The 23139-nt window shown below is 46.0% G+C and overlaps 2 protein-coding genes across 2 annotated transcripts; both read left to right on the plus strand.

Moving 5' to 3' along the window:
- Nucleotides 1–252: 252 nt before the first annotated feature.
- Nucleotides 253–734, plus strand: LOC122913930 (histone H2A type 1-C). Its single transcript, XM_044260578.1, has one exon. The coding sequence runs from the start codon at nt 263–265 to the stop codon at nt 653–655; it is 393 nt and encodes a 130-aa protein (XP_044116513.1). The 5' UTR covers nt 253–262; the 3' UTR covers nt 656–734.
- A 21579-nt stretch (nt 735–22313) lies between these two features.
- Nucleotides 22314–23133, plus strand: H1-4 (H1.4 linker histone, cluster member). Its single transcript, XM_044260401.1, has one exon. It carries the CDS (start codon nt 22356–22358, stop codon nt 23013–23015), a length of 660 nt encoding a protein of 219 aa, XP_044116336.1. The 5' UTR covers nt 22314–22355; the 3' UTR covers nt 23016–23133.
- Nucleotides 23134–23139: the final 6 nt, after the last annotated feature.

Raw genomic sequence — 23139 nt, forward strand, 5'->3', positions numbered from 1 at the left:
AGGGATGCAAACAGCGTCTTAGTTCATTGGAAGACAAGCAGCGAGGCTGTCATCCATGGGCAGAACTATGCAAATGAGGTATGGAAATAAAGCTTTTCTATTGGCTACTTGACTGAGTCTTGTTACCATCCAATCAGACAACCGGACTTACTCCCCAGGAAATGCCTATAAAAGCAGCGGTGTTCCTACTTCCATCACTGCTAAGTCGGCCTTGGCAAGCGATTTGTTTTCTTGTTTTGGTTTTTCTTTTTCTGTGCCTGCAATGTCTGGACGTGGCAAGCAAGGAGGCAAAGCTCGGGCCAAGGCGAAGTCCCGCTCCTCTCGCGCTGGCCTGCAGTTTCCAGTCGGCCGCGTGCACCGCCTGCTCCGCAAGGGCAACTACGCCGAACGTGTCGGGGCCGGCGCGCCCGTGTACCTGGCGGCTGTGCTCGAGTACCTGACGGCCGAGATCCTGGAGCTGGCGGGCAACGCGGCGCGCGACAACAAGAAGACGCGCATCATCCCGCGCCACCTGCAGCTGGCCATCCGCAACGACGAGGAGCTCAACAAGCTGCTGGGCCGCGTCACCATCGCGCAGGGCGGCGTGCTGCCCAACATCCAGGCCGTGCTGCTGCCCAAGAAGACCGAGAGCCACCACAAGGCCAAGGGAAAGTGAGCTGACCAGCATCTTCGTTTCCGGAAGCGTTTTCAAACCCAAAGGCTCTTTTCAGAGCCCCCACCAGTTCAAAAAAAGAGCGAACACTACTTTAGACCAAGGGGGGAAAAGCCAAAGGCAAGTCAACTTTTTCTGAAAGGATATCGAGGCTTCAAGGTCTCTGAGACTGGTTTTGGGTGTAAGTTTCAGTCATTAATGGGAAACTGCAAGTTGATAAGGACCTAACAATTGCAGGAGTTTAATGACTCCTAAGCCGTGCATACCCGGCAGGTCGAGTTAAGGCCCTACTTAAAACAACTCAATTGCAGAAGTCTGCCGTACTTGAATTTTGTCTTTCAGACTTAACTCGGATGTTACTGAAGGCAAAGTTAGCTGAGTAACACGGGAACCTCCCTGGCCAAACCATCTTAGATGCTTCGTCTTAAGCGGCAAGCAACCGGTCTAGACTAATCCCATAAAGGAGTTAGGCTCCGTTCCCTTAGTTTTCAAAGTATCACCTGAAACTTAGGCATGAAAAGGGGCCTCTGGAAAATGGATTTCCCTGTGGTGATATAAGGGGCTGACAATTAAGATTCGAATTACACCTTTTTCCCGTTTACAAGTTAGTTGTATTTGGGGCTACTTTCTAATTTTGGCATCCGTAAATTGGAGGTAGATTGGTGGTGTAACCCTTGGGTTTTTGTGCCAATTAAACCACTTAAAAGCCCTTAACCTAGATTACTGCCTGACATTCCACGAGCTGGAATTAATACATTTCAAGAGGCTCAAATGCCTAGATTCCTATGGCAACCACAAACAAAACAAAACAAAATTATGGCCACAGGTCTCCCCAAAGCTGTTGCTACTAAAGGTCTGGCAACTTCGCTGCTACAGCCCCAGAAGTGGCAATCTGGGACCATGGGAAAATTCTTACTATCTTTTCAGGGTCGAGTCTCACCCAAGTGTTTCTTCAGGATGACTCGGTTTACGCTTTGGAGAATGAGTGGGCCATGGTTTGCCCACGCCTCTGCGCGCTGGTACTCAGGCGACCCAAGTAAGAACCACCTCTTTCCCCAAAAGCTCCTTGAGCTCCCACTGAAGCATTTTCCGGGATCGTTCGCCTGGAGCATTCAAAGAGGACGTGTGCGCTGGGGAGGTCATCTAAACTGAAGTCGGTTCCCGCGGACGCGCCTCCCACTTCCCTAATGTTGAAGCTCGCGGAGTGGTCCAGAGGCAGCCTCCACCCTCTCCCCGCCCCCCGGCCCCTCCACCCCCTCCCGCTTCCCCCCTTCCCCCAGCCCCGCCTCCCCTCCCTTGGCCTAGCTGTCACCTGAGGGAAAAAGTGGTTAGTGTCTGGGAGTTTGGTGAAGGCAAAGTGGCGGGAAAAGAAGTAAGCACCTTGATAAGCACACGGTAGAATTTCCAGAGGAGCTGCTAACGATTCTAAAGGGTAGGACTGAGAATCTTCACTCGGGGAGGTCCGGCCTGACAGCGTTCCGGAGAGGTCTGCTCAGGGGACGGGGATCTTCCCACCCAGAATTTCTGGTATGCTGGGGAACTTGGATCCTTAGATCCAATTGCTTTATATGGGCCTAGCAATCCTCCTCATTAACTTCCAGCTTGCTTTGGACCCCGCTCCAGCACTGACTAGGCGTGTGACCCTGGGCTTGGTGGTCAACCTCCCCCTACTTCCTTTACTCCGTGTTCTCCTTCGCTCACCTCCTGATGAAATGCGTAGGCTCAGCAGTGTGGGTTCTGAAACTAGAGCACGGGCACTCAGCGGTAATGGCTAACACTTACTAAGCATTACATGCTTCTAGAAAATTCATTAAACCCCGCGGTCTAGCGATAAGTGCTATCCCTATCTTGATTTTAAAGAGGAGGAAACGAAGACAGAGCATAAACAATTTGTCTAAGTCCCAAGGCCAGGAAGCCAGTACTTTGACCGTTGAACACCACTCCCTAAGAGATTATTGTCAGAACAATGAAACCAGTAAAAACTGAAGACCTAATGGATTAACTTTGTCCACATACCAGAATGTTACCAAGCATCCTAAACTGAGGAATTTAAAGGAAGGAGGAGAGGTGTTCTCCTTGGAATCGACATCAAGGGAGCAAGGAAGGTGAATCTTGGCCCCGTGTTAGCGCGGTAGACCCAGGGGGAATGTACGTACACTTTCGAAACAAGGGGACAACTCAGGAGATGGTTTGGTAATGAGCTACCTGACTTGGTAAACTAATTTCCTGTGGTGAATAAAGAAGGAGTTAGAGACTGGACTTTGAATTCTCCCCTCTACATGCTAATAACAAAACTTTGTATTTGGTGAATAATAATACGTTGTGTTAATTTTGCTTGTTTCATCTTCAGCAAGACCTCCTTAAAGTCAAAGACCTCATCTCGTTAAATTGTTAATAATGAGCACAGACCCCACCTTATGGTAAACACTTGGAAATGGGGCCTTGTGTAAATGTTGAGCTGAGTCTGTGGCTCGGCCATCAGGAAGCACATTGTTCTAGAAGGTTGGTTTATTAGCAGAAGAGACGTTAATTAGACACCAGACTAACAGGTTGCTAATAACATCTCTTTCCAGTAGAAAATCCCTTCTGAAAATCTAATTTATGGGGGTGTCTTGTTTGAAGAGCATCAAAGAAACACCGAAGGTGCCAAGTGACCAGTTCTTACCTAAGAGCTCCTGCCAAAAGGCTTTCCGGAGGACATTCCTCACACATCCATTCTAGCTCCCCCTCTCCAACATGCCTCTTTGAAACATCACTGTTTATATCCAAAAGCCCTAGTTACATCTTTGGAAAATTCTCCAGTGAGCAATAAATTCTCAGTAGCTTCAGTTGGTTTCCAGACGTTGAGCAAGTCTCCATCCACCATGCCTCAAGGGTCCCGGGGAGGACCATTTCAGCTGGGACGAGTTCATGAGAATGATAAACCCTGGCCTTCCAATTACTGACAGCAGCTGGACACCAGGGACAGAAGTTGATCTCAGGGATTTACTGAGGCGTGAGGCTAAGACGGAATCATTATTTGGTTATGTAGGGCATTCCCAACAAAGCAGATCAGTATGACACAATGTCACCAATTAGAATATCTCTTTCTATATTTTGCAATCATCCATGCAGTCTTCCTTTCCTCTGTCCACCATCCAGTCTCTTACCAGTTTTTTATGTATCATTGGAACTCTTTTTTTATGAGGCTGAGATATTTCATAATTAGTTCTAAAAAATTGTGTGTATTCTCAGGTCAATTACATTACCATCCAAGGGTTTGTCATCTTTTGATCCTGTTATAATTATAAATGTAAATATTCCTGTTAAATATAATGCATGTGTATTATTAGACGATGTTAGGAATTTAACCGAGGATTCGCCATGCATACTGAAATCGAGAATTAGGCCATATATGTAGACAATGACATGCAAAACTTAAAAATAAAGTGATGGTGCAGGCATGGGATGGTGTAACCCTCTTTAAAAATATCAGAATTTCACTGGACTGCATTCCATCGCAGCTGTTTGTTCCGTCGCCCTGGGCAGGGCAATGGAACCAGCATCCCCTTAGGGCTTAGGACTAATGCACATCACTAGAGTTGGGGCTTCTTGTGAAAGAAGCAAGTGTGCTAATGTCTTGTTTGTCTGCCAGTTGAAACTTCAACTTTGAGCACATTCCTCATCAGGAAAACCAGGCAGGTGAGGAAGTCCATGCCCTCCTACCTTTGCCAATAGCCACAGCCTGAAGGACTGGGCTAGACTTGACACGGCGACAAGTTCTCTTTGCTTTAACGATTGATCTCCATGAGGTTGGACAATCATGTGCTCTAAATGTGAGAACCTTGGAGCTTGGTACCAGTTCCTATTCTTTTGATGATCTCATCAAGAGTGCAGTTTCAAAGTCTAGCTGGTAAACTTCCACGTTTACATCTCTAGCCCGGATCTCTCCGCTGACGTGCAGATGCGTGTATATATATATGTGTATACATACTTCTCCTTAACGCCTTCACTTGGAACTCTCATCTCACCCGGAGGATGTCTAAGACACAGGAACTGACCCTGTGAACCTTAAGCTTGTTATTTCCTCCTGTCCTTCCAACTCAGGAAGTGACACAGCCTTAAATCCATTCACTCCAGCCAAAATTTTAAGAGTAAGCCTTGCTTCCATCCCTTTATCTCTACAAATCCGAACTATCTGTAGGTCATGTCACCTGTACCCCAACATATGCCTTGATGCATCCTCCACACTTCTCTACCATGACCTGAGGGGCCCCCCATGACCGCCTCTGGCCTCTGCCCACCACCTCCCGGATTTCACCTCCATCTCTCTGTTCCAGCCACACTGGTCTCTTTTCCTCCTGCCAAGCTCTTTGAAGCTTCAAGACACTTTCATTGGCTCTTTTTCTCTGAAATAACCTGTTCTCTGATGTGTCTTCTGGCAAGCTCCTTCTCCCCTTTCAGGCCTCAGTTCTTCTTCAGACAGGCCCATCTGAAATGGAGCTACCCAGACAGATTATAGATCTGAATACAAAACCCAGACATAAGATGAAATTTCAGGAAACACTTTAACCTCAGTTCTGCACGTGGGTGTGTTTGAGGGGGAGGTATTGTTATCAAGCAAGATAGGAAACGCACAACCTTATAAGAAAGGACATAAACCGCACAGGCCAAAAGGAAATTTAAGTCACATATAATAGACAAAAATGACTAAACAGGGTATTTTGTATCTTTTGCTGAATTCAAATGGTCAATGCCTATGAGGGGAAAAAAAAAAAAACAGTTAACCTTTCTCGTAGTTCAGTTTTGTATGTAACAGTAACAAAAGTATTAAAACACAAAACCAAAACTAGCAATACACGGGACTACTAAGGATAAGGAAGGTTTGCCACTTGCTTATAAGCTTTTGAAAAATTCTCCTGGCAATATCTATTAAAATGTATTATTAAACACTTGGCCTTTCATATGACAAATTAGTACTAGATAAGTAAAGGAGTAAACCAAACAGGAAAAAAAAAAAATTAGACACTTGAAGAGGGTATCTGCCATCTAGAAAGAAAAACCCCAAGATGTAAGGTTATATGAGGAGAGATGGTTAACCTTTAGAAACACCTGAGTGTAAAGCGTTAAAAAGAGCATGTATTAAGTGTGTAACTTAAAATATAAGAAGGAAAATTAAAAAGTAACCTCCTTCCATTCATTTCTCACCTCAGATCACTCTCTATCAATCTCCTTATTTAGATCCTTTAAAATACAGCCCAAGATTTTATTGATTAGATCCCTTGTCATGTGCCTCTCCCCGTTATACCCTTTGCTCCATGAGGTAGGGGGGACCCGGTCTGTCTACTCACTGTGACTTCCCAGCATCCAACAAAGGCGGCCACTCAACTCTGCCACATGAACAGGGAATGGATGCTGTAGCCCGGAAAGCCTTCTCTGAGCCCCGCACACAGTCAGCTGAACTTCCGTGGAAAGATCCACCACTGACCATTGTCCGGACCTCGCCTGCCTGCCTCCGAAGCCACCAGGCATGCGAGGAAATGGGGAAGTGTGGCCCCTTGCCTTCGCACTTTACCTTTTCCCAGATCCGTGCACTCACCTCTCCAAACTTGATGTCTCATGATAACCCTCAGGAAGCCCTTAATTCTTTTAAGGGCCTGTGCTCTGCTGGCTGATATCATGCATAAGAGCCCTCTTTAATATGCTACCAGGTCTGTGGTTACCAAATGTTTGCTTAGCAAGAAAAGACTCTCACAGCTGCTGGGTGTGACAAAATCAATGTTTTTTCATCCGCTCACACTGTCTGCTCTGCACAGAAGGCCAGCTCGCTGGTTTTTACATTCTAATGCCAGGATTACCCCGGGAACACACTCATCTCCAGGGTGTTTGTTGAAGAATTCTACCCTCTTCATCTCTACACCCCAACCCTATCTCCTCCCCCTGTAACAGAGCTTCAGTAAATACTCAGAACGAATATGTCGACAACAAAACTTATAACTGCACAGAAATGCACCGATCACTAAGCTGCAGGGACTCGAGGGCTGACTCCTGGGTTACGCGCCACATTAGCCACCGCTCGTCTTCAAGTCCGGTTTGGAGGGAGACCACGACTGGTTCTAAAGCTGCTCTGTCCAATACAGTAGCCAGGAGCCACAGGTGACAGTTTAAATTTAAATAAATAACTAAGTGAAAAATTCAGGCCTCAGTTGCACAAAGTACATTTCAAGTTGTCAATGGCGACTGTTTGGGGTAACAAAGATACAGAACACTTCTGTTGTGCCAGAAGGTTCTATCAGGAGCCCTGGGCTAGGTACTCCTTGTCCTTTGGGGCTAGCGTGTTCAAGAGCACTTAATCAATGTCCTCTGGATGGCACCTGACGATATAGGGTCGCCAGATAAAATACAGGATGCCTGGAGTGCCTGGGTGGCTCAGTCAGTCGAGCGTCTGACTCCTGGTTCTGGCTCAGGTCGTGATCGCAGGTCAGCGCTCAGTGTAGAAATTCTTTGCCTCTCCCTCGCCCCCGTCCCTGTCCCCACTTGCTTGCTCTCTAAAATGCATAAACTCTTTTTAAAAAATAAAGTAATATAATATAGGGTGATCAGTTAAATTTGAATGTCAGATAAGCAACAAATAACTGTTTTCGACTAAATATGCTCCAAAATATAGCATGAAACATACTATACTGAACCCCAAATTGCGAATTATCTGAAGTTCAGACTTAACAAAGTATCTTGCATTTTTATTTGCCAAATCTGGCAACCCAAACTCAAGAACAAAATGACAGCATCTTCCCTGGGAGCCTGGGTCCTCTGACCCTGGGGAGTCTCTCTGCGAGGAACTGAGAAGGGCTGGTACTAGAAATGAGGCTGTAAGTTTTTCTGCACGTGTTGAGGGTGGCTGAGAAAGGAGTTCCTAACTACATTTACTTTGGTTTCTACGCTTTCCTTAGGTTTCAAAAGCTTCTCCCTGCAAAGATGTCTGGTTCCAGGGTGTCTGACAAACTCATCAGTTCTCTGACACAAATGGACAGATGCCAGCGTTCTGACATCACTGATCGATTCTGCACCTGCAAAAGTTTTCCTATTGGAAACCTACTCTGCGTCTATTTCTTTGTGTGTACACATGTGCCTTAGGGATAAGGAGAATAAAGGAGGAGAAAACATTATTGAAGGGAAGCTCTCTTTAGTACAAATGTGTCTCATGTCTTGAATAAGTAATACATTCAGAGCGTTCAAACAAACCAACATCACAAGGTATATATCGAGAATCCAGTCATCTGCTGGATGACTCCACTAGGTAATCATTCCTTTTCTTAAGCATCTGCACATCGTTAGTCCTTACAAATGGGAGCCGAGCCCCCACCTTCACTGGTAAAAGACGGCAGGCTGTAGACACTATTCTGCACTTGTTCTTTTCCATGACAATTGTCTTGGAGAACTTTCCAGATGTGCAAACGGGGAGCCTTCTGTATACTGTCCTACGCAATAGCACTGTGTTGATGCATCCTGGTTCTGTAACCCGTCCGCTGTTGGTGGGCACACGAAACAACTCTAGAGCCATGAACCCTGTTTTTCAGCACAATGGTAAGTGTCCTCCTGTTCTGCTGGGGTTGTGGAACGTGAACCACAACCAGTCACTCTCAGGACGGACTCAGGTTCTTTGCCTTAGAAACAATATGGCTTGGGCGCCTGGGTGGCTCAGTCGGTTAAGCCGCTGCCTTCGGCTCAGGTCATGATCTCAGGGTCCTGGGATCGAGTCCCGCATCGGGCTCTCTGCTGAGCAGGGAGCCTGCTTCCTCCTCTCTCTCTCTCTGCCTGCCTCTCTGCCTACTTGTGATCTCTGTCTGTCAAATAAATAAATAAATAAATAATCTTTAAAAAAAAAAAAAGAAAGAAAGAAACAATATGGCTTAACCACTGAGCCACCCAGGCGCCCCAATATGGCCTTAGCCAAATTAGTCATTTTGAGCCTCAGTTTCTTCATCTATAAAATGGAGGGAATATTTAGCTTAAGTGACTATGAGAATGAAAAAAGATCACGTGTATGGACTATTTGAAGCTCAAAAGAACAACACAGATAAGGTTGTTTAACTTTCAACACCACTTCTGTAGTGAGAGTTATGGATAGTATATCGTAATAGGAAAAAATCCCCCAAATCCCAGCCTGTGGCGAGGGAGTAAAAGACCATGCATGAAGGCAGGAAGGCAGTGTCTCGGGTTACCTGCCTTTTGCCGACCTCCTCATGGGAGTCAGAAAACACACTCGACCCATTTCCCCACCCTGTCTCCTAATCGCTCTTTTTTTCTTCAGTCAAGGTCAGGTTTTGTCTATATAACAAGTCTACACAGAGTGGTTGGTGCTTGTACACACACACAAATCCGTCTACACACAGCGGATGTGCAGGGAGACCTTCTGGAAAGGCAGGGGAATATGGAGCTGAATTACTTGTGTCGATGTTCCACTGGGCCATTTACTGAGGGTCTGACCAAGGTTAAGTCACCTGCCATCCCTGAGGATGAGGCTTTTTATCTGTGAAATGGAACAGCACCTCCTAGAGTTTTGAGAACGAATCAAACGAGGTGTCGAAGAAGAAAGGACATTGTTCTGGGGCACCCGGGGTTGCAGTCCCTTAAGCAACTCTGGACTTCCACTCTAGTCGTGATCTCAGGGTCGTGGGATCGAACCCTTTGTAGAGACTCTCCCTCTCCTTCTGCCTCTCCACCGCACTTGCCTGCATACACATGGGCAGACAAGTCTCTCTCAAATAAATAAATCTCATAAATCTCTCAAATAAATATATATATATATCTCAAATAAATATATATATCTCTTATAAACCAAATATGTAAATCTTATAAATCTCTCAAATAAATAAATCATCTCTCTCAAATAAATAAATCTTAAAAAAGAAAAAAAGCAGCACACTGTTCTTGGTAAAGGCTAATATAAACATGCGTAAAACCATGTCGGTAGAGATCTATCTACCTACCTATCGTGTATGGATGCATCTGTCTATCTTCAAGTGTGGGAAAGCAAAAGTAGGAGAGGGGGCTGGGATTCCCCTCAGAGGTTTGCTGGCTTCCCGGCAGGGCCGAGGTAACCCGGTTACACTAAGCGGGCTCACTCCCTGTTTCTGGTGGCAGCCGCGCCGATGGCCGCAGGACGCTCCTGGAGGAGAGAGTCAGGTAGACCCGTGGCCCTGGAGGCCCCCCGCTCCCCTCCCAGCAGGACTCTCCCGCCTTTGGAAGCAGCAGCCCGGTGACCTGGGTGGGCCTTTCACACTCGGCTGAGCTGCGACGCCCAAGACAGGGACGCCCCACGTGCTGCCTGCTCTGTTGGGGCTCAACGTGCCTCCCTGGATATGCAGAACTCACCCTGACCGGGTGTCTGAGCAACCTTAACAGAGAAAAGAAAAACGCAGGAGGCTGTTAAAAGGTAGCATTCAGGGGCGCCTGGCTGGCTCAGCCTGGCTAAGCGACTCGGTTTCGGCTCCGGTCATGATCTCGGGGTCGTGGGTCCGAGTCCCACGTCAGGCTTCTTGCACAGCATGGCGCCTGCTTCCCTCTCCCTCTGCTCCTGCCCCTGCTTGTGCTCTCTCCCTCTCTCTCTCTCTCTCTCTCTCTGTCTCAAATAAATAAATAAATAAAATGGGGTGTGTGTGGGGGGGGTCTCTCCAAAGCTTAGTCCCTTCTGGTGGCTGATGAAGGGACTGGGGCCCGGAAGCAGCTGGTCGTCCGCGCAGGCGCCGAAGAGCTCGGTGGTCGGTGCGTGGCCGCGCAGCCAGTTCTATTCTGCCCTTGACGTCTTCGCTCTCTCAGGCCTCCCAAGGACGACCCGCGTGGCGCTTGGAATCCTTCCTTTCCTTTCTTCTGCTCGGCGTTGGGTGTCTCCCTGGGAGCCTGAAGGCAGCCAGAGCCGCACGATTTACCAATGGGAATTAGCAAACGCCCCCGTCGGGGTGTTTTGCCTCCTCCTGGGGTGTCCGCGGCTCGACGCTGACCAGCACACGCCCCGCCCCTCCCCCCACCTCGGACACGCGCTGCGCCTGCGCAGGAAGTAACGCGGGTTGCCTCACACTCGGTTCCTACCTGGAGGGTCCTGCCTCACCCGCCATGCTTCTGGGCTGAGTTCAGTCCCTCACTCCGCCGATCTGTACCTGCCACGAATATTTCTGTGTTGTTTCTCGTCTGCTGGTGTTTTCATCGCGACCTTCCAAATTCTATGAGGAACCCTCGAACACCCTTCAGATACTCACCTGCTTCACCCCTCACTTCCTTCATGCTTTTTGCTCCCTCATCATCTCCCACTTCCAGAGCGGGCTGCGGCCCTGGGCCGGCAGGCGGTGAGCCTGGAGCACGACTGTCAGCAGACAGGGCCGGGCACGCCATGAGCCAGGCCCTGTGAGGACCAGGACCCGGCTGGGCTGTGTAGCCCGTGACCCCAGGGACCTCGTCGGGGTTGCCTGGCGATGAACGGAGAACAATGGCTGCTTCTCTCCCTGTGGGAGGATCAGCCAATGTTCCCAAGTGCTGGGAGGCTGGCGTTCCCAGCTGACACCCACACAGAAAATGTTTCTTCTCCCTGTTCAAGTCAGCTTTCTTGCTTTCTCCACGGAGGGAACAGTGCAGGCAGTGGGCACCCTTCTGCAACATAGAACCTCTAGGCATCAGGGGTCTCCTTCCTGGGGCATGAGCCTCCCCTTATCCCCCCAGCATGGCAGGAGAACAGACCCCGCAGCCAGCCCTCTGCCCCCAAGTCCCAGCGGACACAGGACCGATGGAAGCCCCAGATAGGAAGGCCTGGTTGGAGTTGAAGTCACAGGACCTGTAGGGGTGCTCGTCCGTGGACAAGAGTGGAGAGCTTTAACTAAGGGGCTGAGATCTAACTTTTTGAACTTGATTTAAATCTCCTTGTGTCTGCCTTCTAGAACGTTCTTCACGAAAGCTACACTCCAACAGCTGATTCTGTAAGTTTCCATCTCTCTCTGGCAGACCCCCTTTCTACTGCCCACCCGCTGCCCACAGTCTCTTTCCTCTCCACTTCGCATCCGTGAAAAGGACTTTTTCTCTTCCACCAGGTGGTCTGTGTTGAAATATGCAGAGATGCCTCCCTCCTCCACCCTCCTGCTGCCTCCACGGAAGCTCCAGGAAGACCTGGTCTCGAAGGAGCTCAGCTTGGGCTCCCCGGCGCCCTGTGTCCCGTCGTCTGGCAGCAGTGCCAAGCGGTCCTCTGGCTCCATCATCAGGAGCCACGCTGTGGGAGCTCAGAAATGCGCCTCAGAATCAGACCCAGGTTCCTGTTTCCCACATTCCCTGCTCTCCAAACTAGAGCTGGATGGTGAGGAATGGAGTTCCTGCCTCATTTCATTAATTAGCTTATAATGTTCACAGTGGGCTGAGCACTCCCTTATTTCATCTTCATAAGGAGTTTATGAGATAGGCGCTATTATTAGCCCACTTTGTAGGCTAGGAGACTGAGACACAGAGACAGAGGTAATGCGCCCAGGTCATCTTGTTTTGTTACACGATGATACCAGTGGCCTCGGAGCCCAAGGACCTAAAAACTCTCTGTGTCTTTGGAGGTTTGTTTGACTTGACTCGGTCGTGCCTCCAATTTTGTAAGGACTCTGTAGCTTTGTCTTTAACTAAGGAACACCAGAAACGAGACCCTGCTCATTTTTTATTTTTGGGTGATTTACGTCATTTGCAAGAGAGAGAATTTCTGAGAGATGCGTTCGATTTTAAGAAAGCAAGAAGATACTTGATTTTGAACAATTTGTTCTTCTTCTTTTGTGCCCAACCCAAACAAGATGACAGCAACCGTGAGGGCTGGTTACCATGATTCCTGGGACACCATGGGACATGGAAATAAAAACACAGGTGTGGCCATACATCATACGTTTTTGCAACCTATGTGACCTTGAGCAAAATATTTTCCCTTCTTATCCTCAATTTCCCTGTCTGGAAAATGGAACCAGCATATCACCCACCTCGGAGTTCGGCTGTCAAGATTAAGTGGGGATGAGGTACATGGTCCATAGTCGACACGGAAGACCATGCCCTCTTCTCCCCTTATCTTTGTTTGGCTCATTTCTGGATGTATCTGTTATCTATTGCCCCATCACAAATTACCCCCCAACTTGGCAGCTTCAGGATTGGAGCTCAACCATGCTGGACCTTCTGGCTCTTCCACAGGCTGCGTTTAAGATGTGGATGAGACTGCCGTCGCCTCAAGGCCCAGTGTGGGGTCAGTCCACTTCCAAACCCATGCACATGGCTGTTGGCAGGACTCAGTTCCTCAAGGGTTGTTAGACTGAGGGCTTCAAGTTCTTGTTGGTTTTTTCTCATCTTGTGGGCCTTCCAACCGGAAAGCTTATGTCATAGCTTTCTTCTGAGGGGCTAAGCGTGAGGAAGAGTATAAGTCAAGGCCCAAGACAGAAGCCACAACCTTTTGTGACCTAATATGAAAAGTGACATGCCATCACTTCTGACACATTCTACTTGTTGGAAGCAAGTTACTAAGAGTAGCACACACTCAGGGGAAAGGATTACCCAAGGGTACAAACCTTCAGAGGCAAGGATCATTGGGGGTCATCTTAGAAGTTACCTACCACCAGGAATATGTCACAACTTATTTAAAATGAGGGGAAACAGGCTTTGTGATCCCACCTCTTTAAAAATGGTAGTGTATCTCTGTGTTTTCATGCACAGGAGACCCGGTGGGGTGACAATTGGGTCATATGTTCAGGCATCAAAAATTGCAGAAGTATTTGCATTTCTATCCATCCTCTGCTACGATTGAGTGTCAATGGAAACTACATTTCCCAGGCTCCTTTTCTCTCAGATTTCCAGCAGATTTGAGCAATAGGAGATCCTGGTGGGACATGTTGGTGGGTCCAGGGCACTTCTTCCCTTCCCTCTTCACTTCCTGGGGTTTCTCCAGCCTCATTGGTACTCTGGCTCAGTCTCATCAGATGACCTTTCTTTTGGTGGTCTCAGCTCTCACTATGCTGGGCATTCCAGCCCCAGTTCCTCCCTACGTGATAGTTGTCCCTTCTTGTTCCCTTGGTCCCTGTAGCCCTTAGAGAGGTGGCATCTGCTTGCCCCTGCTTCTCTTTGGGTTATTCTTCATCCCTGTTTTGTTTTCTTTTTTATTATCTGTTTATATACTTATCTCAATTAAATTCCTTCTGTAGGAAATTCCTAGAATGGTGTTTCTCCTTTTTAACTGGACTCTACGAGTGCCCTGATAAACCGTGGGACCAAACACAGCTGATGAACATTGCTCATTCTTGAACAACCAATGTACAGAGCAGTGTTTCCAGCATTTTCAAGTGTTAAATCCTGGCCTGGGCCTCATGCTGCTGGAAGTCCAGAGGCAGCTGCTTCTTGAGGAGAGAGGCTCACTATCCGGGCTCATGTTTTCTAATAGGGAGCGTGGGAGGCTTTGCGACATCTTAAATCTGAATATGGGGGCCTCCAGAATTTCCCCATAGGGAAAGTTTAGGAACCACATTCTAACTGGGAAATGAATTGGGAGCACTTTATATAAAACCAAGTCATGCGTTTGGTTGGGGGGAGGAGGAGGGGAAGAAAACAAACAAAACCCCAAACCCTGTGTTGTCCACATCAGAAAAGGGGATGTCCCTGGTGGAGGCCACAGGAGAAGCTGACGAGGATTATGCTAAGGTTTCATAAACAAAGTATGTTGTCCTACGACCTGCTTTCTGTTTCCTCCTCCACCCCATGCTTTCTGCTCCACCCCTAAATCAAAGAAGGCAGCTGAGGAATAAACTTTGAAAATATAAAAATAACACCTCACTATAAAAGGGATAATAATAATAATTTACAAAAGATGAAAGAGTTAGTCACTGGAATCATTTTACCAGAAAGAGAGACAGTACAGAGATCAGCTCTTGTAGCTTAAGACCCTAGGTCACTATCAGTTATAGAAGTTACTTCTACAGTCACTGTAAATCCAGAGAGTTCCTGGAAGAGCTACTATGAGAAAAGGAAGGTTTGCGGTCAGCTAGAAAAAGAAGAGTTCAAGAATGATAACTTGTGGGGCACCTGAGTGGCTCAGTGGGCTAAGCCTCTGCCTTCAGCTCAGGTCTTAATCCCAGGGTCATTGGATCGAGCCCGCATCAGGCTCTGTGCTCAGCGGGGAGTCTGCTTCCTCCTCTCTCTCTGCCTACCTCTCTGCCTACTTGGGTCGCTGTCAAATAAGCAGATAAAATCTTTAAAAAAAAAAAAAAAAAAAAACCTGATCAGCTAATAAACACATGAACATAAAATGAAATCATTACTGTTTAAGTTACAAAGTACTCCAAACTTAACTGTTTGAAATAACTACCGTTTTATCATGCCCACAAATACAATGGATCAAGAATTGAGATAAAGCAGAATGGGGTTGGCTTGTCGTCAGGCCATGATTTCAGGACTTCAGCTGAACAGACTTGAGCGCTGCCAATTGGAATAACCTGAACACTCCTCTCATATTTCTGGTCCCTGAACTAGGATGTTTCTAATAATGGGACAGCAAACCATGGCACCCAGACAAGGTCTCCAAAACAGCTGGGCTTTCTCACAGCCTCGGGGCTGTAGAATCACCAAAGTTCTCATGAGAGAGCTCAGAAACAGAAGTCTGAGGTTTCTAGAAAATAAGGCCCAAGCTGCATTGTTCTAGAGAGCAAGGGACCGGCCTTACAAGTCACACAGCCTCACTTCCTCCACGCTTGTTGCAAGCGGTCACAAGCTCGCCCAGATTCAAAGGGACAAGAGTTAGATTTGATGAGAGCACAAGAGGCAAGACGCACTGGAGAAAGAAGTGGGGGTCAGAAGACATTGATGCAATCCTCTTTGGAAAATTAAATTTGCCTCATCGTACAACCAGGAGAACGTCCAGGAGCAGTAAACTAGATAAGTAAATACATCGGGCCACATTTATAAAATGAAATAAAAGAGGGCAAGTCACCAAACTAAAGCTCTCTTTCCCAATAGAACACAGAGGGATGGTTCTTATCAAGGGAAAAAAGGAAGACAGGAGTAAGTATGCTATGATCTTACATTTATACATTTCAAAACCAGGACACATGAAACCATAATGTTCATGGACATATATCTATGATAAATCTTAGATTAACAAAAACCAAAGGAATAATTTCAGTAACATTCCAGATAAAGGGCAGAAAGAGGGCACAGATTATACTACTTCGGTGTCTAGGGAAACTTAGTACACATTTAAAAAAAAGTTTTATCATATTTTTAAGAGAAGGATGTTGTTTGTCAATAATAAAGTAATCCATGCTTATGGTAGAAACTTTGAAGAACATAAAAGCTTGGACACAGCAACAAAAATCATCTACATTTCTACCCATATGGACAATCTCTGTCACATTTAGGTATATTTTCTCTTTCTATGAAAAGTGTTACATCATGGTAAGATATGAAGAGAAACTGTTTTTAGAAAACTTTTTATTTTGAACCAGTTTTAGATTTATAAGAAAGTTGCAAAACTAGTACAAAAATTCCCTTATATACCTCAACTGGCTTCCCCTAACAGTAATGTCTCCCATAACCATTGTAAAAATGACAGTTCAGGAAATACAACAAAACAGAAGAAAACAAACAAACAAAAGAACAGGAAATGGATATTGGTACGATATCATTTATTAAACTTTAGACCCTTTTCCAGTTTGACAAACTTTTCCACCACTGTCCTTTTTCTGTTCCTGGATCTTATTCAGGATCCTATATTGAATTAACTGATTGTTTTTCCTCGGTCTTTTCTGGTCTGGAATAGTTCTGTAGTCTGTCCTTGTCTTTCATGACCATCACGCTCATGAGGAGCACTGATCAGTTACTGTAAAGAATGCCGCTCGATTTGAATTTGATGTTTTCTTATGAATGGAGTGAGTTTGTGCATGTCTGATGGAAATATCACAACGATGAGGAAACATCTTCTTAATGCAAGAAGTTCTGCATCTCAGTGTGTCTTACTATGGATCGTGTTGATTTGCTCTCTCAGTGAAGGTGACGACTGCTGAGACTAGCCACTGTGCATCTACTACCTTTGCTTTGTCGTTGGCAGGTATCTTGGGCAAGACAGGAAGATACTCTGGGTCTGAGAATCCTTCTGCTCCTTAAGTTCGCACCAAGTGATGTTATCATCCACATGTGCGTTGTACCCGCAACAGGGCAGACTTGTCCCTTCTCCTTCTGTATGTATTTATTTACGGAAACATATTCTACTTGTGGCGTTAAAAACATCCAATATTATCCCTTTTGATTTTTTTGCTCAAATGACACCAGCTTTGGCCATGTGTCACTCCTAGAGCCTGGCCAGGATGTTTTTTCAACATTTCCATCTATTTAAAAACATGTTCTTATCTTCTGGTACGAGATGCTCCAAGCCCATCCCGTATTCTCCCTGCTCCATCTCCTTGGGATCCACCACTTATCCAAGGAGCCCTCCTTCTTTTTATGTGAGAGTGATGCTTACAAGCCAAAGACTGTGGGCCAGGTATGTTCACTGCTGCGACAGTGTCACTATTGGCAGGACGTGTCAGCTTAGAGAGCAAGGAAATACAGGTGTGTATTAATCCGCGCACATACACACAGCTATGTCTCTGTACCTATATAAACGTAGATACACTTCTGCTTCTAATCCAGGCCCCCAAGGTTCATTTCAACCAAATATTTCTTCTTCCACCCATAAGAACACTAAATCTCATTGTCTACAGCATATTTATTTCATTGGTCAATTCTAATAGACACATCGGGAGTTTCAGATGGTGAAGCCATGTTCCTGAGATACTTTTATTAGAGGATAACCCATCGATGATATGATGTTATTCAGTGAGTACAGCTCGGTTCATTTGTTAGTGCTTCTAGTCCATATGGGTTCCTTCCCCAACCCTATCGCTTGTATTTATTTTTTTAAGATTTTATTTATTTTTTGGATAGAGAAAAAATGAGAGAGAGCACGAGAAGGGGGAGGGTCAGAGGGAGAAGCAGACTCCCTGTGGAGCTGGGAGCCTGATGCGGGACATAGTCCTGGGAGTCCAGGATCATGACCTCAGCAGAAGGTAGTCGCTTAACCAACTGAGCCACTCGGGCACCCAACTCTATTGCTTTTAATAGTTTATTTTGCTGATACATGAAACCATACTATAGTTGTAAGAGTCAGAGTTACACAGACACACTCAACAAACCATTCCTCCCTCCTCACCCCTGCTATTCTGGTCCCCTTTCTCCCTTCTTTCTACTCCTTTCTAACCTTCCCCCCATAGATAACTCAACTCCTTTGTTTTTGAGTTATCCATTCTGAATCTCTTCTGCATAAATAAGCAAAAAATGTGTTTTCTTATAACCTCTTCATTCTCTTACGGAGGGTAACGTACTACGGATACTCTTTTGCACTTGGTTTTTTCACTTAGCCATACATTCTGGAATTTACTCCTTATTACTTCACAGAGATCTCTCTCTCTCTGACTTGGTTCTGTAGCTGCATATTCCACGATTCTGCAAGTGCCCTAGTTCACTCAACTACTCTCTTATCTGTGGATATTAAAGTTCATCCCAATATTTTACAGTTCCAAACAAGGCGGCTACAGATATCATACGGTTTGCAACCACACTTCTGATGGCTGAGAATATTTTTAAAAGAAAATTTTTAAAAGAACATATAGCTAATTTTAAGAAAAATTCTCCAGAAATGTTCTATGCCAAAAGTTAAGATAGAGTACTGATGAAAAGTCCACAAAGGCAAAGTCTGTCCCAACAGAGTTCTACAGGTGGTCTACAGTTACAATGCTGCCATGTCCATGCGGGGAGGGGGGGGGGACAAAAAAAAAAACAAAAAACAAAAAAAACAAACACCTCCCATGAAGAAGTTGGGAAGGGAGCACCATCTGTCTTACAAAAACACCTCTTCTCCAAACTCTGTCTTCGATAAAGCAATCATGGTAACACTAAAATAGCCAAGTCCAGAATTAAGTGCTCGGAACCCAGAACTGTGGAGTAAAGGGAACCAAGCACAAGCCTCACATTCCCTTAAACTTTCTGCAAATCATATCGCTGTTCCTCTTAGCATAACTGATATCATGTCCAAAATAGAAATGTTCACGGAGTGCTCCCCACTTTCCATCACTCAGGGTTTTTCCTAGAGGCTTAAAAAGGGTCAATATTAGGAAATTACTTTTTTAGCTCCTTAGAGATTAATGCACTTGAGAATATCTCATGAGTTCAAGAAATTGCATGAGGAAGACTCCTTCCACTCTGGCCCCATGGTCCTGCACTGAAGAAATACATTTCACCTTGCAGCGGGGGGTGGGGGGGAGGATGGGGAGACAGCACACTGTCAAAAAGCTAAATGAGTAACTGAAGCCAAATGAATTGGGCTCTGGTATTTAATATCCTATTCTAGTTCAGAAAGAAAGAAAGAGAGAGAGAGAGAGAGAAAGAAAGAAAAAAGAAAGAGAAAGGGAAAAAGAAAGAAAAGGAAGAAACATTTGGCCTCTGCTACTCAATTGATTTCGTAACCTCTAATGATTATTCAGAACTTCAGTCTGGAACACACTTTCAGAGCACATGCTTTGAAGCCAGAGAGATGTGAACTGGAAGCCTAGACATACTTCACAGCCAACTCAGAAGCCCTTAGCCTGTGTAAGCCCATATCCTCCTATGTAAAATATATCCCAGATATCCCAATATATCCCAAAACTTGGGATCATTGCATTGACTAAGAAAGAATGTAGGTAGCACAGAGTAGAACCAGCAGTAAATGAAAAGGGTAGTTTTCATTAAGAATGATAAAAAAGGAAGAGAAGTGGAGATGTTCTCCTAGATGGTTCTGGGAGTCAACAGGCAGCCGTGACCCAGTCCACTCTTTGTGGATGGAAAGTCATGAAGTCCAGGAGCCTTTGTCATTAGTCTCCTCTTTCCCTGTAGAGCCCACTCTAGCACCCAGTCAGGTGTGAATCCATGGGAGTCAGGATTGGGCTGTGGCTGGTCCCATCCTCTCAAACCAGGGTTATGTCCAGCAAGGGCATTCTTGTTCCATAGGAACATTCACATGTGGGAAAACATTTTTGTCCTGTTGGTCACCTCCAGTGAGTGGTAGTTTCCAGACTCTGGAGGGCATCTGAGGGAACTGAGGACTTGTAAAATATTCAGATTCTGAGCTCACTGGAGTTCTTGGTTCAGAATGATCTGGAGCAAGACTTTGGAGTCTATATTTAAAATATAAGCATTTGGGTGCCTGGGTGGCTCAGTTGGTTAAGCAACTGCCTTTGGCTCAAGTCATGATCCCAGAGTCCTAGGATCGAGTCCCACATCAGGCTCCCTGCTCAGTGGAGAGTCTGCTTTTCTCTCTGACCTTCTCCCCTCTCATGCTCTCTTTCATTCTCTCTCTCAAATAAATAAATAAAGTCTATTAAAAAATATACATATATATGCACACATGCTCACACACATACACTCCCTAGGTGGTTGAAATATAGCCAGCTGAGCTGGCAGATCAATGGTATAAAGTAGAACCTTTTGATGTTACTTCTATTTCATCGTAGAAGGGTGTCAAATAAATATTTACTTTAGTAAGTGTGAGATTGTTGGTAGTGGATTGTTGAGTCCATCACTTAATTTTACTTATAGGAAAGCACACCATATGATAGGACACAAGCAAACATGAGCTGAAAGATCACCGAATTTGGAGAGCTTACATCCCTCCAAGTCGGAAATAGTAAGAGATACACAGAATCAAGTCAGACATTGAAAAGAAAACATCAGTGGGTTGCATAAATTTCAGCCATTTACAAGAGGTATTGTCATTGAAAATGAGTATAACAGACTGTTCTGGGATCGAGTGCCCATATATCAGTTTCCCTAGAAAATATCGACTGGTTTGTTTTAGAACCTTTTTCTCTTCCTTTTTACTTTTATATATATATATCAAAGGGCATATTTATTTTTCACTAGCATGCACTAATTACATTGAAATGTTTATACATTAAGGCTTTAAAAACACTGACAATGTACATCACTTTTATACCAGCATTAATTTAAATAACACTAATTTGAAACAATTAAATAATGTTGTATCAAAGATATGTATTCTCTTTTAATTTCAGTAAGTGGGTCTGTTGTGTGTGGAGAAGATTAATAAAACTAAAAGTTAATGTGATGCCCACGGCTGTGTCCAGCTACCCCCACAGAGTAGCATCACATCACGTTATAGCACTGGCCAAAATTGTATTTTGTCTCTCAAGCACACGGCTTACAACTTTTTAAAGACAATTCCATCTGGACCACTTTCCAGGAATAATTCCTTTAGTGCCTGTCCTTTTTTAGTACATGTCCATTGCCAACATGTAGTCTTTGCTGATTGGGCAGCTACCTAAACAAACCCATCTTTCAGAGATCTTGCAAAGGATGTCTTCAGAGGGCAATGACTTAACTTGCATAGTCCTTCAAATATCTGTTTCTGAGATGGAAATCTGAAATTGTAATTCAATCCGACATGTAACTTGTTTTCTTTTTTATAGAACTCTGGGAAGCATAGGGCCATAATCTTCATGACTGAAGCCATCCATATTTGGCAAGTGGACTAGATATTCATCAACTATCGAGTAATAACAGGGTCTGGGTTTCTCTAATAATGGGAGTAGAGATGTTATAATTTACATTTCTCATTTCTTTCCCCCCTCGATCGACACCTGAATTTCAATTTTAACTCCTTTATTACTCCAATCCTGAAGACTATGCCAAAAGAACTCAGCAACACTGCAAATTCATCAAAGTGCCCCTCCACTGCCAGTGATTTTATTGACTTCATCTCTCTGTCGTGTGAAAATTAATCCTTTTCCATCTGTATACCCTGACCATGTTTTGGGATCCCCTTACCTTCCGAAATATGCTGAATTCGAGGTATCTAAACTCATGGAGCAGTTGTCCAGGGAAAGAAGCAACAGCCCCGCCCCCAACCCTTGGGAGCAGAAAGGAAAAGAATTATCCTAAAGAATTATTTAAAAACCAAGATGCAGCAGACAGAAATAAAACCATGGGTGCATAGACTAATGTCCCAGGGGTCCAAAATCTAACCCCAAATGGGCAATAATTTGTTTGGCATTAAACTAAACCAGTTTGATGAACTCAAATGCCCTCGGCTCAATAGGCAGGACTCTCCGAGGAGCCTGTGTTACTTCCCTCACTTAAGCGCAGATTTGTAATAAAAATCCTAGTGCCAGTGGCATGGTTTTTGGACACATCGGAAGGTAACCACTTGGAGAATCCTATTTGAGGGGTCAGAAAACTCCACACTTAAAGATCGGTTTATAATTTACGAAGAAAATAGAAAGTTTTGTTTCTCTGAGTTGAAATTTGAAGAGCACGGCGGGAAATATTGCAAGTTTTTGGCATAAAGCTTTGTGCTTTCTTCATAATTTGAAACCAGCGTGAAGCCTGAGGCTTCGGGGATTATTTTGTGAGAAAAACCGGGCGATTCGATGTAGAGAATTTTGATATTTTTGGCATTTTTTGAGGTGTAACAAACACAACTCGGGATCCGAGAGGACACTCTGCGGCTGCCAGCGAGGCGGGCTGGACAGCGCACCAATCACCGCGCAGCTCCGCCCTATATAAACGGGAGGGCGCAGCGGCGCGGCCCGAGTCCCGGCCAGTGCCTCTGCTTCCGGCTCGACTTGCTCTCCCCGCGCCCGCCTTCAGCATGTCCGAGACTGCGCCCGCCGCGCCCGCCGCTCCGGCCCCTGCCGAGAAGACGCCCGTGAAGAAGAAGGCTCGCAAGTCCGCCGGTGCCGCCAAGCGTAAGGCGTCCGGGCCCCCGGTGTCCGAGCTCATCACCAAGGCCGTCGCCGCGTCCAAAGAGCGCAGCGGCGTGTCCCTGGCGGCGCTCAAGAAGGCGCTGGCGGCCGCCGGCTACGACGTGGAGAAGAACAACAGCCGCATCAAGCTGGGCCTCAAGAGCCTGGTGAGCAAGGGCACCCTGGTGCAGACCAAGGGCACCGGCGCCTCGGGCTCCTTCAAGCTCAACAAGAAGGCGGCCTCCGGCGAGGCCAAGCCCAAGGCCAAGAAGGCGGGCGCGGCCAAGCCCAAGAAGGCGGCCGGGGCGGCCAAGAAGCCCAAGAAGGCCGCGGGGGCCAGCGCCCCCAAGAAGAGCGCCAAGAAGACCCCAAAGAAGGCGAAGAAGCCTGCGGCGGCTGCAGGAGCCAAAAAAGCAAAGAGCCCGAAAAAAGCGAAAGCAGCCAAGCCCAAGAAGGCGCCCAAGAGCCCTGCGAAGGCCAAAGCGGTGAAACCTAAGGCGGCCAAGCCAAAGACCGCCAAACCCAAGGCAGCCAAGCCAAAGAAGGCGGCAGCTAAGAAGAAATAAGTTTCTTTGGCCAACTGCTTTGAAGCTCAACACAACCCAAAGGCTCTTTTCAGAGCCACCCCAGACCTCAGGAAAAGAGCTGTTGCACACTATTAGGGGGCGTGGCGGGAGGGCAGACGCACCG

Source organism: Neovison vison, chromosome 1, assembly GCF_020171115.1.
Source record: "Neovison vison isolate M4711 chromosome 1, ASM_NN_V1, whole genome shotgun sequence".
In the NCBI taxonomy this organism is placed as follows: domain Eukaryota; kingdom Metazoa; phylum Chordata; class Mammalia; order Carnivora; family Mustelidae; genus Neogale; species Neogale vison.

What these genes read in the sequence shown, in the direction of transcription:
- LOC122913930 (XM_044260578.1), top strand. Translation starts at nt 263, where the DNA reads ATGTCTGGACGTGGCAAGCAAGGAGGCAAAGCTCGGGCCAAGGCGAAG.
- H1-4 (XM_044260401.1), top strand. Translation starts at nt 22,356, where the DNA reads ATGTCCGAGACTGCGCCCGCCGCGCCCGCCGCTCCGGCCCCTGCCGAG.